The sequence below is a fragment of the Peromyscus leucopus genome, chromosome 1 (assembly GCF_004664715.2).
Source record: "Peromyscus leucopus breed LL Stock chromosome 1, UCI_PerLeu_2.1, whole genome shotgun sequence".
Classification (NCBI taxonomy): domain Eukaryota; kingdom Metazoa; phylum Chordata; class Mammalia; order Rodentia; family Cricetidae; genus Peromyscus; species Peromyscus leucopus.
This window is the reverse complement of record NC_051063.1, coordinates 164,276,573-164,292,339: the sequence shown is the minus strand read 5'-3', so window position 1 is coordinate 164,292,339 and position 15,767 is coordinate 164,276,573. Positions and strand designations below refer to the sequence as shown.

General features: G+C 51.6%; 1 protein-coding gene across 1 annotated transcript; it reads left to right on the top strand.

Annotated features, from left to right (window-relative positions):
• Positions 1 to 3,879: 3,879 nt before the first annotated feature.
• Lgals4 (galectin 4) lies at positions 3,880 to 11,312 on the top strand. The gene is made up of 10 exons (XM_037204336.1): positions 3,880 to 4,087; positions 4,309 to 4,397; positions 5,892 to 6,096; positions 7,396 to 7,536; positions 9,952 to 9,978; positions 10,110 to 10,148; positions 10,255 to 10,284; positions 10,532 to 10,620; positions 10,849 to 11,011; positions 11,090 to 11,312. The coding sequence occupies exons 1-10, from the start codon at positions 4,043 to 4,045 to the stop codon at positions 11,234 to 11,236; spliced, it is 975 nt and encodes a 324-aa protein (XP_037060231.1). The 5' UTR covers positions 3,880 to 4,042; the 3' UTR covers positions 11,237 to 11,312.
• Positions 11,313 to 15,767: the final 4,455 nt, after the last annotated feature.

Genomic DNA, 15,767 nt, shown 5'->3' with positions numbered 1-15,767 from the left:
GCTCCGTGTCTTTACTGCAGTGGGTGGGGCCTCAGATGCCCAATTGAGGGCAATTGGGAAGGTTGGGAGGTGGATCTGACTGGGCCAAGAGGAAGTGTGCCGGGAACTGGGGCCGCAGAAGGCTGAGGCCACACCTGTTCCCTGTGCCTGCCCCCAGTCAGGTGTGGCACAGCACAGTAGACCTGGTGTTGTTGGCCTGAGCTCCTGGTTACAGTCCTCAGCCTCATTTCTTTCTCCTTTCTTTTTCTTTCTTGGCAGCAGATGCTCTTAACTACTGAGCCATCTCTCCGTCCCTTTAAAAAAATATTGATTTGGGGCTTGGAGAGGTGGCTCAGAGGTTAAGAGCACTGGCTGTTCTTCCAGAGGTCCTGAGTTCAATTCCCAGCAACCACATGGTGGCTCCCAACCATCTGTATTGAGATCAGATTCCTTCTTCTGGTGTACAAGGAGACAGCGTGTGTGTGTGTGTGTGTGTGTGTGTGTGTGTGTGTGTGTGTGTGTGTGTGTGTGTATAAATACATGAATAAACATCTTTTTTTTTCTTTTTTTTTTCCTGAGCTGAGGATCGAACCCAGGGCTTTGTGCTTGCTAGGCAAGCGCTCTGCCACTGAGCTAAATCCCCAACCCCTAAACATCTTTTTTTAAATGTTGCTTTTGTTATTTACTTGTATGTGTATTTGTAAGGAAGTTGGTTCTCTGTTTCCACCACATGGGTCCATGAATTGAACATGATGGCCAGTGCCTTTACCTGCTGAGCCAACCTCGCAGGCTTTTTATTTTATTTTATTTTTAGACACAGTGTCCTGTGGACAAGTCTGGCTGGGAACTCACTGTGTAGTTGAGAATGACCTTGCACTCCCATTACAGGTGTGCATTAGCACATCTGCCCAGTTGCATTTTTTTTAAACTTTGGGTTTTCTTATCCATGAATAATCTTGGCCTTCTGCAATTATGTTTGGAATGAGTGTAAGGCTAAACATTTACTCTGTCTTCTGTGTGCCGAGTCACGTTATAGGCATTTATTAACTTAGCCCCTCCCCTCACTTTCTTCCTCCTTGTGTGGCTGGGGTTGGAACCCAGGGCCCCACACTACCAGACAAGGGTCCCACCTCTGAGCTCCAGCTCCAGTCCTCTCTTTACTTTTTAATTTCCATTTTAATTTTACTTTGGGTTTTGTCTGAATGTCTGCATGTGTGCCTCCACCTTTGGTGGTATTCCTCAGGACCCCTCAGCCTTGTTTTTGTTTATTTGTTTGTTTTCCCCAAGACAGGGTTTCTCTGTGTAGCCCTGGCTGTCCTGGTACTCACTTTGTAGACCAGGCTGGTCTTGAATTCACAGATCCACCTGCCTCTGCCTCCTGATGCTGGGATTAAAGGCATGTACTACCACTGCCCAGCTTGGTTTTTGCTTTTTTATTTTATTTTATGTATGCGTGTTTTGCCTGTATGTATGTGCAGCACATGCATGTATCACCCACGGGTGCCAGAAAAGGGTGTTGGGTCCCTGGGACTGAGGTTATGGGTGGTTGTAAGTCATCATCACGTGGGTGCTGGGACTGAGGTTGTGGATGGTTGTGAGTGGTCACGTGGGTGCTGGGACTCTAACCCAGGCTATGGGGTCTTCACTGCTGAGCCCCCTCTCCAGCCCTGGCTTTGCTTGGCTTTTGAAAAGTCTTTTTAATTCATTTATGTATAAACATTTCTCCTGCATGCGTGTCTTCAACAAAACACGATGCCCGAAAGTAAAGCGAGGAGGAAAGCGCTTATTTCACTCACAGTTCCATATAATAGTTCATCATCAAAGGAAGTCAGGACAGGAACTCAAGCAGGGCAGGAGCCTGGAGGCAGGAGCTGATGCAGAGGCCACGGAGGGGGGCTGCTTACTGGCTTCTTCCCCATGGTTTGTTCAGCCTGCTTTCTTACAGAACCCAGGACCACCAGCCCAGGGATGGCACCACCCACATGGGCTGGCGCTCCTCCATCAGTCACTGATTAAGAAAACACCCTACACACTTGTCTGCCTACAGCCCTGTCTAACTGAGGAATTTTTTCAACTGAGTTTCCCCGCCTCCCAGACAACAGTAGTTTGTGTCAAGTCGACATAAAATTAGCCAGGCCCATATGTAGATCACGGGTGCCGTCAGAGGCCAGAAGAGAGCGTATGGTTCCTGGAGCTGAAGTGACAGCTGGTTGTGAGCCACCCGATGTGGGTGCTGGGAACCAAACCCAGGTCCTCTGCAAGAGCAAGCTCTCTTAGCCGTCTCTCCAGCCCCTTTACCCAGCCGCCGATCATGCTAGGCTGGCTATGCGGCGAGCCCCGGGGATCTAGGACCGGTTTCTGCCTCTCCAGTGCGGGAAGTCCATTTTGTGTGCTGGCCCCTGGGCTGTACTCAAGCCCTCCGAGCCGAGTGGGAAGAACGCCACCGACTGAGCCACCTCCTCAGTGTCCTCCTTTCTTATTTGAAGACAGGATCTCATGGATCCCAAGCTGGCCTCGAACTCCTGACTCTTTGCCTTCACCTCCCAAGCACTGAGATTACAGGGGTGTGCCACCATGCTCAGCATGTCTTCTTTTGAGAGAGGCAGGGTTTGGATTTTTGTTCCTCAAGCTTCAGCCTCCTGAGCAGCTGGGGTTGATTACACAGGCCTGTGCAACCAGGCCAATGTTTCCTCACCCCCACCCCACCACTGTCGGATGTCCTTGAACTCCTAGCAATCTTCCTGCCTCAACCTCCTTAGTGTTTAGATTACAGACATGAGCATCCTGTCTGCTGTCTCCTGCTGTGAATATTCTTTTCTTCCTTCCTTCTTTCCTTCCTTCCTCCCTTCCTCCCTCCCTCCCTTTCTTCCTTCCTTCCTCCCTTCCTCCTCCCCCTCCCTCTCCCCCTCCCTCTCCCCTCCTCCTCTCCCTCCCCTCCCCTCCTCCTCTCCCTCCCCCTCCCCCTCCCTCTCTGACACAAGGTGTCTCTACATAGCCTTGGTCATCCCAGAAATGACTATACAGACCAGGTCTATAACTCACAGGCATCCACCTGCCTCTGCCTCCTGAGTGCTGGGATTAAAGGCATGCACCACCATGACCAGATTTTTTAATTTTTATTTATTTATTTATTTATTTTTATTTTTTAGGTAGAGTCTTGCTCTGTAGACCAGGCTGCCCCTGAGCTTGCAAGTAATTCTCCTGCCTCTGCTTTCTGAGTGCCAGGATTACAGACACCACACTGGGCTTTGTTGCTGGGTTTTCATTTGTTTGGGACAGGATCTCGCCTAGCCCCGCCTGGCCTTGAATTCACTGTGTAGTGAAGGATGACCTTGATCCCCCTGGACCATCCTGCTCACGGGTGCTTGGATGCCGGCATGGATCGCTGCCGCACTCTGTTTATGTAGGGCTGGATATGAACCCCAGGGTTTCCTGCAGGCCAGGCAAGCATTCTGCCGCCTGAGCTAACCTGAGACTTGCAGCCATTCTCCTGCCTGGGTCCCCAGTCCAACCACTGTCTGCTGTTCATTCCAAGGATTCAAAGGTGGATGCTGTCATTTCCTCCACTTGACAAATGGGCAAACAGAGTGAGGTGCCGGCTCCGGAATGGGCAAGGGTGGAACTGGATCCCAGAACCTGTGGCCCCAGCTGTGCGTGCTCTAAGGCCCTGTCTTGGAGTGTGCAGGGTCAGGAGGTACACGGCATTCCCCCGCCATTCTGGCTTGCTTCTGCTGGCCACCTGTCCAGGTATTGCTGTGGCCCAGCCCCTGCCCCGCCCAGCTGGTCTCCCCTTCCCTCAGCCAACAGTCCCCAAGGCAGGGTTTTATGGTTCTGATAAAGCTGTGTGAGGTCAAAGTCCTGGAACACTTCCTCCTAGTGGGGGACCTCGGAGGGGCAGCATCCCCCCAGGCCGGGAGGCCAGGGTGTGCCCTAGAGATCCCCACCAGAGACTTCGTGAACTCTCCCGCAGCCACTCCCTCTGGTATAAGGGCCACCTGCAGCCGGCCACCGCCCCACAGTCCCTCACTTCTGTCAGGACAAGCTGTCAGCTCAGACCCTCAAGATGGCATTTGTCCCAGCACCAGGCTACCAGCCCACCTACAACCCGGTGAGATGCCCACCTGAGCCCACACCTGCTCTTCCCCAAACCCCGTGCCCCCCACCCCCCTTTGCCATGCTGGGCAAGCATTCTTCTACGGAGCCACATCTCCAGCCCCTCACCCCTAGTTTCATCCCCCTTGCTTAAGGGACTGGGGGTCTTTGGGGTGACGGGGAAGGGCTGTGACAGGCAGGCGGCCTCTGAGGCTCTTGAACTGGCTCCTTCTTCAGACTCTGCCCTACAAGAGGCCCATCCCAGGTGGCCTCAATGTTGGAATGTCCGTTTACGTCCAAGGAGTAGCCAAAGAGAACATGAAACGGTGAGACAGTCCCCACCCCACCCCGGCTCACCCCAGGGAGGGCTTTCTCCCTTTCCTAACTCTGGCACCAGGCACAGTTGGGAGCATGCTGGGATGCTGGTGTTCACGGGGTCCCTCTGGCTGCTTGTGGGGTACAAATGGCCTATGGGGACCAAAATGAACAGGGAGACCCCAGTCCAGGAGGTGGAGGAAGGAAGTGATGGAGGTCCCGTAGAGTACAGGGCTGAGTGAGTCCTGTCAAGTTTGGCCAAGAGGTCAGGAAGGGGTCACCGGGAGAGGTGGCCCCATGGCTGGGATAACACCCTGACAGATTTGAGAGAGTGAACTCAGATCACAAGCTCAGAGTCTAAGTCACCCCCGTGGGGGTGGGGACACTCGGCCACTGTGTAATTTAGAGCGAGTACTGGACATCTCTGTACTTCAGCTTCCCATCTGTAAAATGGGCTGATTGTCAGGTTTCAATGTGCCAAAGAGAGCAGTTCCTCTGAGGCTTGGCTCTTTTCGAGCTTCAACGTGGGAATTATTGAACTAAGTTCCCCATGTTGTCTCCTTATCATTTTAATGTGCATGTGTGTGCAGAGTGTACATACGTGTGTGTGTGCGCGCGCGCGCGCGCGCGCACACGCATGCGTGAATGCATATGTGTGTGTGGCGGCCAGAGGTTAACCTGAGGTATCTTTCTCAGGCACCATCCACCTTTGTGTGTGTGTGTGTGTGTGTGTGTGTGTGTGTGTGTGTGTGCGCGCGCATATGGAGGCCAGAGGTCAACTTTAGGTGTCACTTCAGTCACACTTAGTTTTTTGTTTCTTTTGCTTTGTTTGTTTCTGAGACAGGGTTTCACTGTGTAGCCCTGGCTAGCCTGGAACTTGCTATGTAGCCCAGTCTGGCCTCGAACTCACTGAGATTTGCCTGTCTCTGGGATTAAAGGCGTGAGCCAACACACGTGGTTTATCTACCTTGTTTTGGGGACAGAGTCTCTCACAGGGCCCAGAGCTTGTTGGTCAGGCTGGCTGGTCAGTGAGCATGCGCCGCACGGGTTTGTCGTGCTTACCCAGGCACCAGCTGAGGTTTCCTCCAGCCCCCAGGTCTTGCGTCTTTATTTGGTGTTCCCTTGAGAACAGGGTCTGCATGGGAACAAAGATCCTGTCCTCAGGTGCTGCATGCCTGTGATCCCAGAATTCCTGAGGCTGAGGCAGGAAGATGACAAGTCAGAGGCCAGCCTGGGCTACAGAGTGAGCCCTGACCTACATCATCCCCCACCACCAGCCCCCAAAGAAAAAAATGATAAAAGGAAGTCTGATCATTGAGGAGACTCTGGGGAGAGGAGAAGGAGAAGCAGGGACGAGGGGAGCCACAAGACCCAGCCCCACGGAACTCAGGGTCCCTGCCTGCCCGGGAGCTGGGTCGGGGCGGCTCCAGGACGGAGTCAGAGCTTCCACAGAAGACCTCACGCACCGGCCACAGACGCTGACGCGCCCCTTTGTATGCCGCCAGGTTCCGCGTGGACTTCACCATGGGGCAGGATGAGGGGGCAGACATCGCCTTCCACTTCAATCCCCGCTTTGACGGCTGGGACAAGGTGGTCTTCAACACGAAGCAGAACGGACAATGGGGCAAAGAGGAGAAGAAGATGAGCATGCCTTTCTCGAGGGGCAGACACTTCGAGCTGGTGTTCATGGTCATGTCTGACTACTACAAGGTCTGAGTCCCCTCCCTGCAGCCCCCCCCCCTACATCCCTCCCTCCCTGCATCCCTCCCTCCCTGCAGCCCCCCTCCATACAGCCCTCCCTCCATGCAGCCCCCTCTCTGCAGCCCCCCTCTCTGCAGCCCCCCTCCCTGCAGCCTTCCCTTCATGCAGCCCCCCTCTCTGCAGCCCCCCTCCCGGCAGCCCCCTCCCTGTATCCCCCCCTCCCTGTATCCCTCCCTCCCTGCAGCCCTCCCTCCCGGCAGCCCCCCCTGCAGCCCTCCCTGCAGCCTTCCCTTCATGCAGCCCCCTCCCTGCAGCCCTCCCCCTTCCTGTAACCTTCCTCCTCCCTGCAGCCCCCCTGCAGCCCCCTCCCTGCAGCTCTCCCCCTTCCTGTAGCCTTCCTCCTCCCTGCAGCCCCCCTTCACCCTTGGTCTCCCTGCCATCTACCCTGCTCATGGACTCTAGGGCCTGGTGCACACTGTGAGTGCAAAGTGCTTTCTCCGTAACTAAGCCACGTTCCCAGCCTTCCTTTGACTTTTACCACTTTGTTTGTTTGTTTGTTTCATTTGTTTGGTTTGTTTGTTTTTTTTTTTTTTTTGAGACAGGATCTCTCTCTATAGGCCTGGCTATCCTGGAACTTGCTATATAGAACAGGCCAGCCTTGAACTCACAGATTTCCGCTTGCTTCTGCACCCGAGTGCTGGGATTAAAGGCGTGCGCCACCACTGCCAGTTTTAATTTAAGATTTCACGCCTTTGATCCCAGCAGCACTCAGGAGGCAGAGGCAGGTGATCTTTGTGAGTTTGAGGCCAGCCTGGTCTGCAGAGTGAGTTTCAGGACAGTGGGGACTTTCCACAGAGAAGCCCTGTCTCTTGGGGATGGGGGAGAAGATCCCTTGAGGCTGGGGAAGTGACTCAGTCATTAAGGTGGTGCCTACGCAAGTTTGAGGACCTGAGTTCCAGCCCTTCCTAATAACGAACTGGGGGTTGTGGGCCATGCTCACAGTCCCAGCTCCAGGGAGGCAGGGACAGGAGGATCAGGGGCTTCTGGCCACCAGCCTAGCCTACGGACAGCTCCCAGGTTCCAGAGAGACCCTGTTTCAAATAAACAAGGCAGATGGATGGCTCTGAGTACAACACTCACAGCTGACCTCTGGCGTCCACATAAACGTGCACACACGTGCACCTGCACATACCTGAACACTCATGCACACACATACACGCTAAATAAATAAATACACACCCATTTCCACCTTCTCACAATCCCTTGTGTCAGGGTGCTGATGTGTGACACCTTCTCTCTGGCCTCCAGGTCGTGGTAAATGGAAATCCCTTCTATGAATATCGGCACCGGCTGCCGCTACAGATGGTCAACCATCTGCATGTGGATGGAGACTTGGAACTCCAGTCAATCAACTTCCTGGGAGGCCAATCTGCCCCAGCCCCGTATCCGGTACGGAAGGTCTCTTCACTTGCTTCAAGGACCCCTTCTCACATTCGTCACTGCCTATGTGCCCACCTCTAGTCCCTCGGACTGGTGGGCCTGGGGACCCTGCGGTGATCAAGATAGACACATGACCAGACAGGCATGGCTCCATGGTCAAGACCGTGAGAGGGGATGTGGGCAGAGAGAGGGTCAGGATCCAATAAGGAGCCTCAGGCAGAGGGGTGGGGTTATACCAAGGAGCTCTGAGCTGCTAAAGGAACAATCTGACTTAATCAAGGCTTAATCAAGGGCTTCCAGGAGGAAGAAGAGGTCAGAAACGGGGTCAGAAAGTGAGACAAGAAAAGACTAGAAGATAAAGAGTTCAGGACTAGCAAAGAGATTCAGGACAGGTTGCCTGGCACATTAGTCACCCAGGAAGCACAAAGCCACAGTGCGTTGTCACTGCATACCCATCAGGGTTGTGATGGCACAAAGCATGGCACGATACTGTGTGTCCTTTTGCAGGCATGTGGATCAGCGAGCACAGCTACCATATGGCTGTTCAGGGAGTAATTTGGTGCAATCACCTTGGAAATTGGCCAACAGAGCTAGATCTGAAGGCCAAGCAAACTTGAGTCCCAGTGTCCTAGAAGCTCCACACCCAAGTACACAGCCTACGAGGAGCCTCCAGCACACACCCACTGCGATAAAGTAGCACGCCACTGCCAAAAGTCTCAAGTTGAAGCTCGCTTAATGGTGGAGGCCCTGCCTAGAATCCCCCAGGGAGGGGCTGGGGCGTGGCTCAGTGGTAGAACACCTGCCTAGAATCCCCCAGTGAGGGGCTGGGGTGTGACTCAGTGGTAGAGCCCCTGCCTAGAACCCCCCAGTGAGGGGCTGGGGTGTGGCTCAGTGGTAGAGCCCCTGCCTAGAATCCCCCAGTGAGGGGCTGGGGTGTGGCCCAGTGGTGGAGCCCCTGCCTGGAGCCCCCCAGTGAGGAGCTGGGGCCCTGGCTCAGCTGGAGTAAGCTAGCTTAGGGTGTGGGATGAGTTCCTGAGTTCCTTTCTCAATACCAACCAACTAAGCAACAAAAGCCTGAGAGTCCAAGCTGTCAGTCTGGGGGCTAGAGGGAGGGACTGCAATGAAGAGCACTTACTTAATCCCAGCACTCGGGAGGCAGAGGCAGGGGGATCTCTGTGAGTACAAGGCCAGCCCAGTCTATATAGTGAGACTCTGTCTTAAAAAGACCAGGAAGACCTGGGTTCAGTTCCCAGCACTCAAAGTGGTAGCTCACAAGCATCTGTAACTGCAGTCCAGGGAATCTGAAGCCTCCTCTGACCTCCACAGGCTCTGCACACATGGTACACAGGCATGTACTTAGGCACATACACATACATTTAATAAACATTTTGAAAATAAAATAAAATCAATCAACCTGTTCTTCAACAAGTCAGTGAATCAAAATGACGAGTTCGTCATCCAAAGGAGAGAAGGAACAAGTTACAGCCACACAGTCATGGGGTGGGGGTGCTGACGTCAAATATGGAGTCTGCCCTGTATGGTGACTCCTGCCTGTAACCCCAGCATCAGGAGGCTGAGACAGGGTGTTTACTGCAAGTTGGAGACCAGCCCGTGCCACATATCAAGACCCTGGTGTCTGTATTTGTATATGTGTGGTGGTGGTGGTGAGACAGATTGATGATTGATTGATTTGAAGGGCTTTCAGAACAGGAGTTAATTAAAAAGATGAGAAAACAATAAAAACAAGGATGATGAGCAGGGCAGTGGTGGCACACACCCTTAATTGCAGCACTCAGGAGGCAGAGGCAGGGCATTTCTGAGTTCAAGACTAGCCTGGTCTACAGAGTGAGTTCCAGGACAGCCCGGGCTACCCAGAGAAATGAAAAGAGGCCGATGAGGCTGTGGAGGTGTTCTGGAGAGAGTCAGTCACCTGCACAGCATGGCGGCTCCAGGAGAGACTGAGCCGCAGAGACTGGAAGGGATGTGAACAAGCGCGGGGGAGCCTGGTGGAGACAGGAACTTGGGCCGACTCCCGCTCTGGCTTGCTCTAGGGTTGGGTGTGTGAAGCAGGCCAGTGATGGCTGGAGATAGGATGACAGGACTTTGGTCCTCACAGGCCTGGAGAGAAGTACCGATGGCCCCATTTGCCTCTGGAATCCTGCTTTCTAGATTATCCTAGGCTAGGGAACTTCAAGGGTTGAATGGGGGGCCTGGGGCAGAAGGGGCTAATACAAGGCTGTGGAAGGCGGAACAAAGAACAGAATTTACCAGGTGTTGCCCTAAAGCCGCCGAGGCTCTGGTGGTCCCCAAATTCAGCAGGGTCTATCCACGTACCTGAGGGGCTGCCCCGAGCTACACTCCTCAACGCTTTCCAGTCCAGAATTGAGGCTCCCAACCCTGACCTCCTTCTCTCTGTGCCCACAGGGACATATGGCTAGCCCACCTCAACCTGTAAGTACCTGCTGAGGGGTGGGCAGGCTCTCCCAGAGGTGGAGGATTAATGGCAGAGGAGACTGGGTGGGGGACAGTCGAAGGACTCTACATTTCCTCACCACTTTGCCTTCCGTCTGTCCACCCTGTAGGGTCCTGGGCACTACCCTCCACAGATGAGCAGCCTGCCCGTAAGTGGGAGGGGCATAGTGGGCATGTGGGGGGTGGGGAGAGGGATGGATACATGTCGGATATTTGTCAAATATTGTACAGTGACTTCCCTTTCTTCCTTTGCAGGTCATGGCGGGACCCCCAACCTTCAATCCGGTATGGTGTTCCAGGGACTAGGGGATGAAGAGAAGCAGGGGATGTGGGGAGCCCAGAAAGGGTGGACTGCATGTGGGCCGAGGTTTGGGGGTGGGAGGTGAGAGTAGATGCAGTCGGTGGCCAGGGTTCGGGGGAGACGTGGTTGGGGACAATTCACAGGCAAAATGCCGCTTCCCTGTGAAAATGTGGTCTTGCACCTGGCTTCTCTAGTCAGAGACTGGATGGGACCCATGTTCTTTTTCTACAGCCTGTGCCATATGTGGGGACCCTGCATGGGGGGCTTATAGCCCGAAGGACCATCATCGTCAAGGGTTATATACTTCCCACAGCCAAGAAGTAAGCACCCAGGCTGGTGTGGGAATTTCCCCCTCCTCCCTCAGGCCCCGAGGTCAAGGCCCCAGCCCTCCTCCCCAGAGGTCAAGACCCCAGCCCTCCTCCCTCAGGCCCAGAGGTCAAGACCCCAGCCCTCCCCCTCCTCCCCTGAGGTCAAGACCCCAGCCCTCCCCCTCCTCCCCAGAGGTCAAGACCCCAGCCCCCCCTTGACGACATCTCATTTGTCCTCAGCTTTATCATCAACTTCAAGGTGGGGTCGTCCGGGGACATAGCTCTCCACATCAACCCTCGCATGGGTGAGGGCGTGGTTCGCAACAGCTTTATGAATGGTTCCTGGGGCTCCGAGGAGAGGAAGATCAGCTACAACCCATTTGGCCCTGGGCAGTTCTTTGATGTGAGTGTGGGGGGGGTCCCTGCCCCGCCTCCCACAGACCCGGGTCCTGCTGGGCCTTACCTCTCCCCTCCCCCACAGCTGTCAATCCGCTGCGGCACCGATCGATTCAAAGTGTTCGCCAACGGCCAGCACCTTTTTGACTACTCACATCGGTTCCAAGCGTTCCAGAGGATAGACATGCTGGAGATCAAAGGTGACATCACCTTGTCCTATGTCCAGATCTGAGCTCCTCCTGGGGAAGACGAAAGACCCCCCAGTTCTGTCTAAGCCCTAATAAAACGTCTAAGGGGTCTCTGTGTGAGCGTGGGATTCATTCACCTCCCCCATGGCTCCGGGGGCTTCCATCCTGCCCTGTTTTTCCAGACACCTACCCATCTTCCTCCCCACTACAACAAACAGAGGTATGCTCCACGCCCTGACTCTATGTGTATCAATCCATTCACTCCTCACACCAAATCCCAAGATTAGGAACTACTGCTATCATTCACTCATCATAACAGATGAGGAAACAGGCAGAGTGTGTGAGGGCGGGTGGCCGGAGGGCGGGAATGGGGGGTGGGGGGATTAACAAAAAGCTGAGTGTGGTGGTTCATGCTTCTAATAGGAAGTGAAGGTAGGAAGTTCAGAAGTTCATGATCATCCTTAGTTATATAGTATGTCAGAGGCTAGCCTGGGCTACATGACTCTGTCACAGAAATGAAGGGAGGGAAGGAAAATAGGCAAATTGCCAAGCTAGGTATACTAACACATTGCTGTAGCTCCATCACTTGGAAGACAGAAGCGGGGTGGGGATTCAAGGCTAGCCTGTGCTACATAGTGTAGGACTATATAACAAGACCCTGTTGGTGGTAATACAAGTTAGGATAGAAAGTGAATTAGGAAGAACACATTGGATTTGTCAAAATATAATAAATAATGGAGTATTTTCTCTGAATTTGTCAACTGTTAATGGACTGGACGTTATTAATGTAATTCTTGAGTGTATATATTGTATATAGTTATTGTACTTATTGTATATAGTTTTTCTTATATTAGTTATAACCTTCTTTTATTATTTTAGACAAAAAAGGGGGAAATGTGGTGATATATTGTTTGTAATCTAAGAAATAAAACTTGCCTGAAGATCAGAGGACAGAGCTAGCCACAGAGTTAGCCACAGAGGTCAGGCCATGGTGGCACACACCTTTAATCCTAGCACTCAGGAGGCAGAGGCAGAGATCCGTCTGTATTTCTGTGAGTTCAAGGCCACACTGGGCTACATGAGATTAATCCAGTCTAAAAGTGAAACAGAGCCGGGCAGTGCTGGCACACACTTGTAATTCAGCACTTGGGATCAGACACCTTTAATCCCAGCACTAGGAACGTTGAGACAGGAAGTGGTATGGCTGGGCAGAGAAAGGAATATAAGGCAGGAGGAGACAGGAGTTCAGAGCTCTTTTGGCTGAGGACTCAGGGGCATTCAGTTCGAGGATTTGTGGAGACAGAATCTTCCTCTGTCAGACTGAGGAGTTGGTGAGGTAAGAGGTGGTGACTGTGGCCTGCTCTGATCTTCAAGCAAGTTTTATTTCTTAGATTACAAACAATATAACACCACACCCTGTCTCAAAAAAAAAAATGCTGAGTAGAGTGTCCTACAATCCCAGCACTTAAGAGAATAAGACGGTAGGATTATAGTCACATTGAGGCTAGCCTGAGCTAAGAGTAAGAGCCTATCTCAGAATAGAGAGAGGAAGAAAAAAAGGAGGGTGGGAAGGAGGAAAGGAAGAGAGGAGGGGGAAAGAGTGAGAAAGAGAGGAAGAAGTTGCCCAAGGTTCCGTAGCCTACAAACTTCAGAACTAGGAATGTGGTCTGGCTTCCCATCATTCCAGCCATCTACCCGCTTACCCACCTGTGATGTTTAGTTTTTGCACTTTTTTTTAAAAAAACTCTCCCTTTGTGGCCCCAACACAGAACTCAATTTGTAGATCAGGCTGGCCTCGAACTCAAAAAGATCTGCCTGCCTCCTGAGTGCTGTGATTAAAGGCGTCTGCCACCCCACCTGGCCTGTGGTGGTTTTGATTGTCAGCCTGACACATCTGCAATCATCTGCAAAGAGAGTCTCAACAAGGGCTTATTAAATCAGTTTGGCCTGTGGACCTGTCTGGGGATTATTTTATTATGTTAATTGAGGTAGGAAGACAGCCCTCTGTAGCTGGAGAGTTTTCTCTCTGGGTCCTGCCAAGCCCTGGCAGTTCAACAGCCCACTTATAAAATAAACACACAGATGCTTATATTATTTAAACTGTTTGGCCTAATGGCTCAGGCTTCTAGCTATCTAGTTCTTACATCTTAAATTAATCCATTTCTATAAATCTATACCTTGCCACATGGCTTGTGGCTTACCAGCATCTTCACATGCTGCAGTGTCTCCTTCCGCCTTCCTGTTCTCTCAATTCTCCTCTCTGTTAGTCCCGCCTATACTTCCTGCCTGGCCACAGGCCAATCAGTGTTTTACTTATTGACCAATCAGAGCAACACATTTGACATACAGACCCTCCCACAGCAGCCCACTGCGGGGGATACCATACCTTAGGCAGGGGATTCTGGACTGCCCATGTGTGGAGAGGGAGCAAACACAAGCAGGCTTTTGTCTTCTCTCTGCTCTTGACTATGGATGTATGTGATCAGCTGCCTCAAGATGGAGTTTCTGTCTCCACTTTCCCAAGACCTGGAGCTGTGAACTGAAAACCCTTTCCTCCTGAGGTGATTGTGTCAGGGTATTTTTTCACAGCAGCGGAGATAAAGGTAGGACATCATCTGAACTATCATCATTCTCTCCATTCATGAGGCCAACCATAAGTCCAACCATCCACCCACCCACCCACCAACCCATCCATCCATCCACCTACCTACCCATCCATCCAACGATCCACCCACCCACCCAATCATCCATCCATCCACCCACCCACCTGCCCAATCATCCATCCATCCATCCACCCATCCATCCATCCATCCATCCACCCACCCACCCATCCATCCAGACACCTACCTCTTATCTTTCTAACTTTCTTAATGTCCAAGCATTCATTCCCAACCTGTCCACTTAGCTTCATCTACCCAGCTGCTTATCCATCTATTCATTCATCCAATCCTGCATTCAGATGTCATTCTTTTCATGCACCAAAACACCTAACATCATTAATAAATTACACTCATACACTCTCTCACACACACACACTGCCTCACAAAGAAAAACATCTACATCTATCCATTTAATCCTCCTTATATCCAACTTTCATCCACCCTTCTCCTCCTCCTTCTCTTCTTGCCTTCCTCTTCCTTCTTATTTGAGACAGGGTCTTCTACGTAGCCCAGGCCTGGAACTTGCTAAGTAGCCAAGACATACATAGAGGTTTCAATAGCCCTCCTGACTCTAAGTACTGGGATTATAGGCACACACACCTGGTACGCATGTGTGTATATGTATGAGTGTGTGCATGTGTGTATGTATGTGTGTGAGTGTGTGTGCATGTATGCACAGTATGGAACGCCTTGGAGGATCCTGGAGTTGTATCCCTAGGAGTTGGAGTTAAAGGTGCTAGTGAGCTGCTTTGATGGCTGCTGGACTAAACTTGGGTCCTCTGAAAGGACAGCGAATTCTCTGAACCACTGAGTCCATCTTTCCAGACCTGGCCCGCGACTTTTTTATGTTTTCAGATTATTTTATTTTATGTGCATGAGTGTTTTGTCCACATACATGCATGTGGAGGTGCGCCACATGTATACCCACAGACAGTGTGAACCTATGAACCAGAGCACCAGTGTGGTGCTGGGAACCAAGCCTGGGTCCTCTGCAAGAACAGCAAATGCTCCGAACTGCTGAGCATCTCTCCAGCCCTAAAGATGTGTTTTTATTGTTTTTAAAATATATGTAGGGTCGGGCGGTGGTGACCCCCTTCTATGCCACTGTGCCCAACATTTTTTCTTTTGACAAAACAGTTGATGTTTTCATATTCTGTCTTTATTTTTTAAGTTTAAGATTTATTTTTATTATGTGTGCATTTTGTGTTTTGTCTGCATTCATGTCTGTGTGAGGGTGCCAGATGTCTTGGAACTGGAGTTATAGACAGTTATGAGCTGTCACATGGGTGCTGGGAATTGAACCCGGGTCCTCTGAAAAAAGCTGCCAATTCTCTTAATGACTGAGCCATCTCTCATCCCCTTGTCTGTTTGTTTGTTTGTTTGTTTTTGGAGACAGGGTCTTTCTACATATCCCTGGCTGGCTGTCCTGGAACTTGCTATGTAAACCAGGCTGATCTTGAACTCATGAGATCCTCCTGCCTCTGCCTCCCAGGAGCTGGGATTAAAGGCGCATGCCACCATGCCCAGCTTCTGTATCTTTAAAAAAAAAAAATCTATGTATACATTCACAAATAATATCGTTGTCGCAGATTCATCACTGCTTTCTGGGACAAGTTTTGTTTTTCGTTTTTTGTTTTGTTTTGTTTTTTTGTTGTTTTGGTTTGGTTTGGTTTTTCGAGACAGGGTTTCTCCGTGTAGTTTTGGTGCCTGTCCTGGATCTTGCTCTGTAGACCAGGCTGGCCTTGAACTCACAGAGATTGGCCTGGCTCTGCCTCCCAAGTGCTGGGATTAAAGGCAGACACCACTGCCGCCCAGCCCCTGGGACAAGTTTTAAAGAAATGTATTAATTTTTATTTTATGTATATGTGTTTTGCCTATATGTATATGTGTATCTGGTGTATACATTGCCCACAGA

Bases quoted from the DNA above. Each gene is read 5' to 3' on its own strand.
- Lgals4 (XM_037204336.1), top strand. From the start codon at position 4,043: ATGGCATTTGTCCCAGCACCAGGCTACCAGCCCACCTACAACCCG. The intron at 6,097-7,395 runs GTCTGAGTCCCC...TCTGGCCTCCAG, and splicing joins TCATGTCTGACTACTACAAG to GTCGTGGTAAATGGAAATCC. The intron at 10,621-10,848 runs GTAAGCACCCAG...ATTTGTCCTCAG, and splicing joins ATACTTCCCACAGCCAAGAA to CTTTATCATCAACTTCAAGG.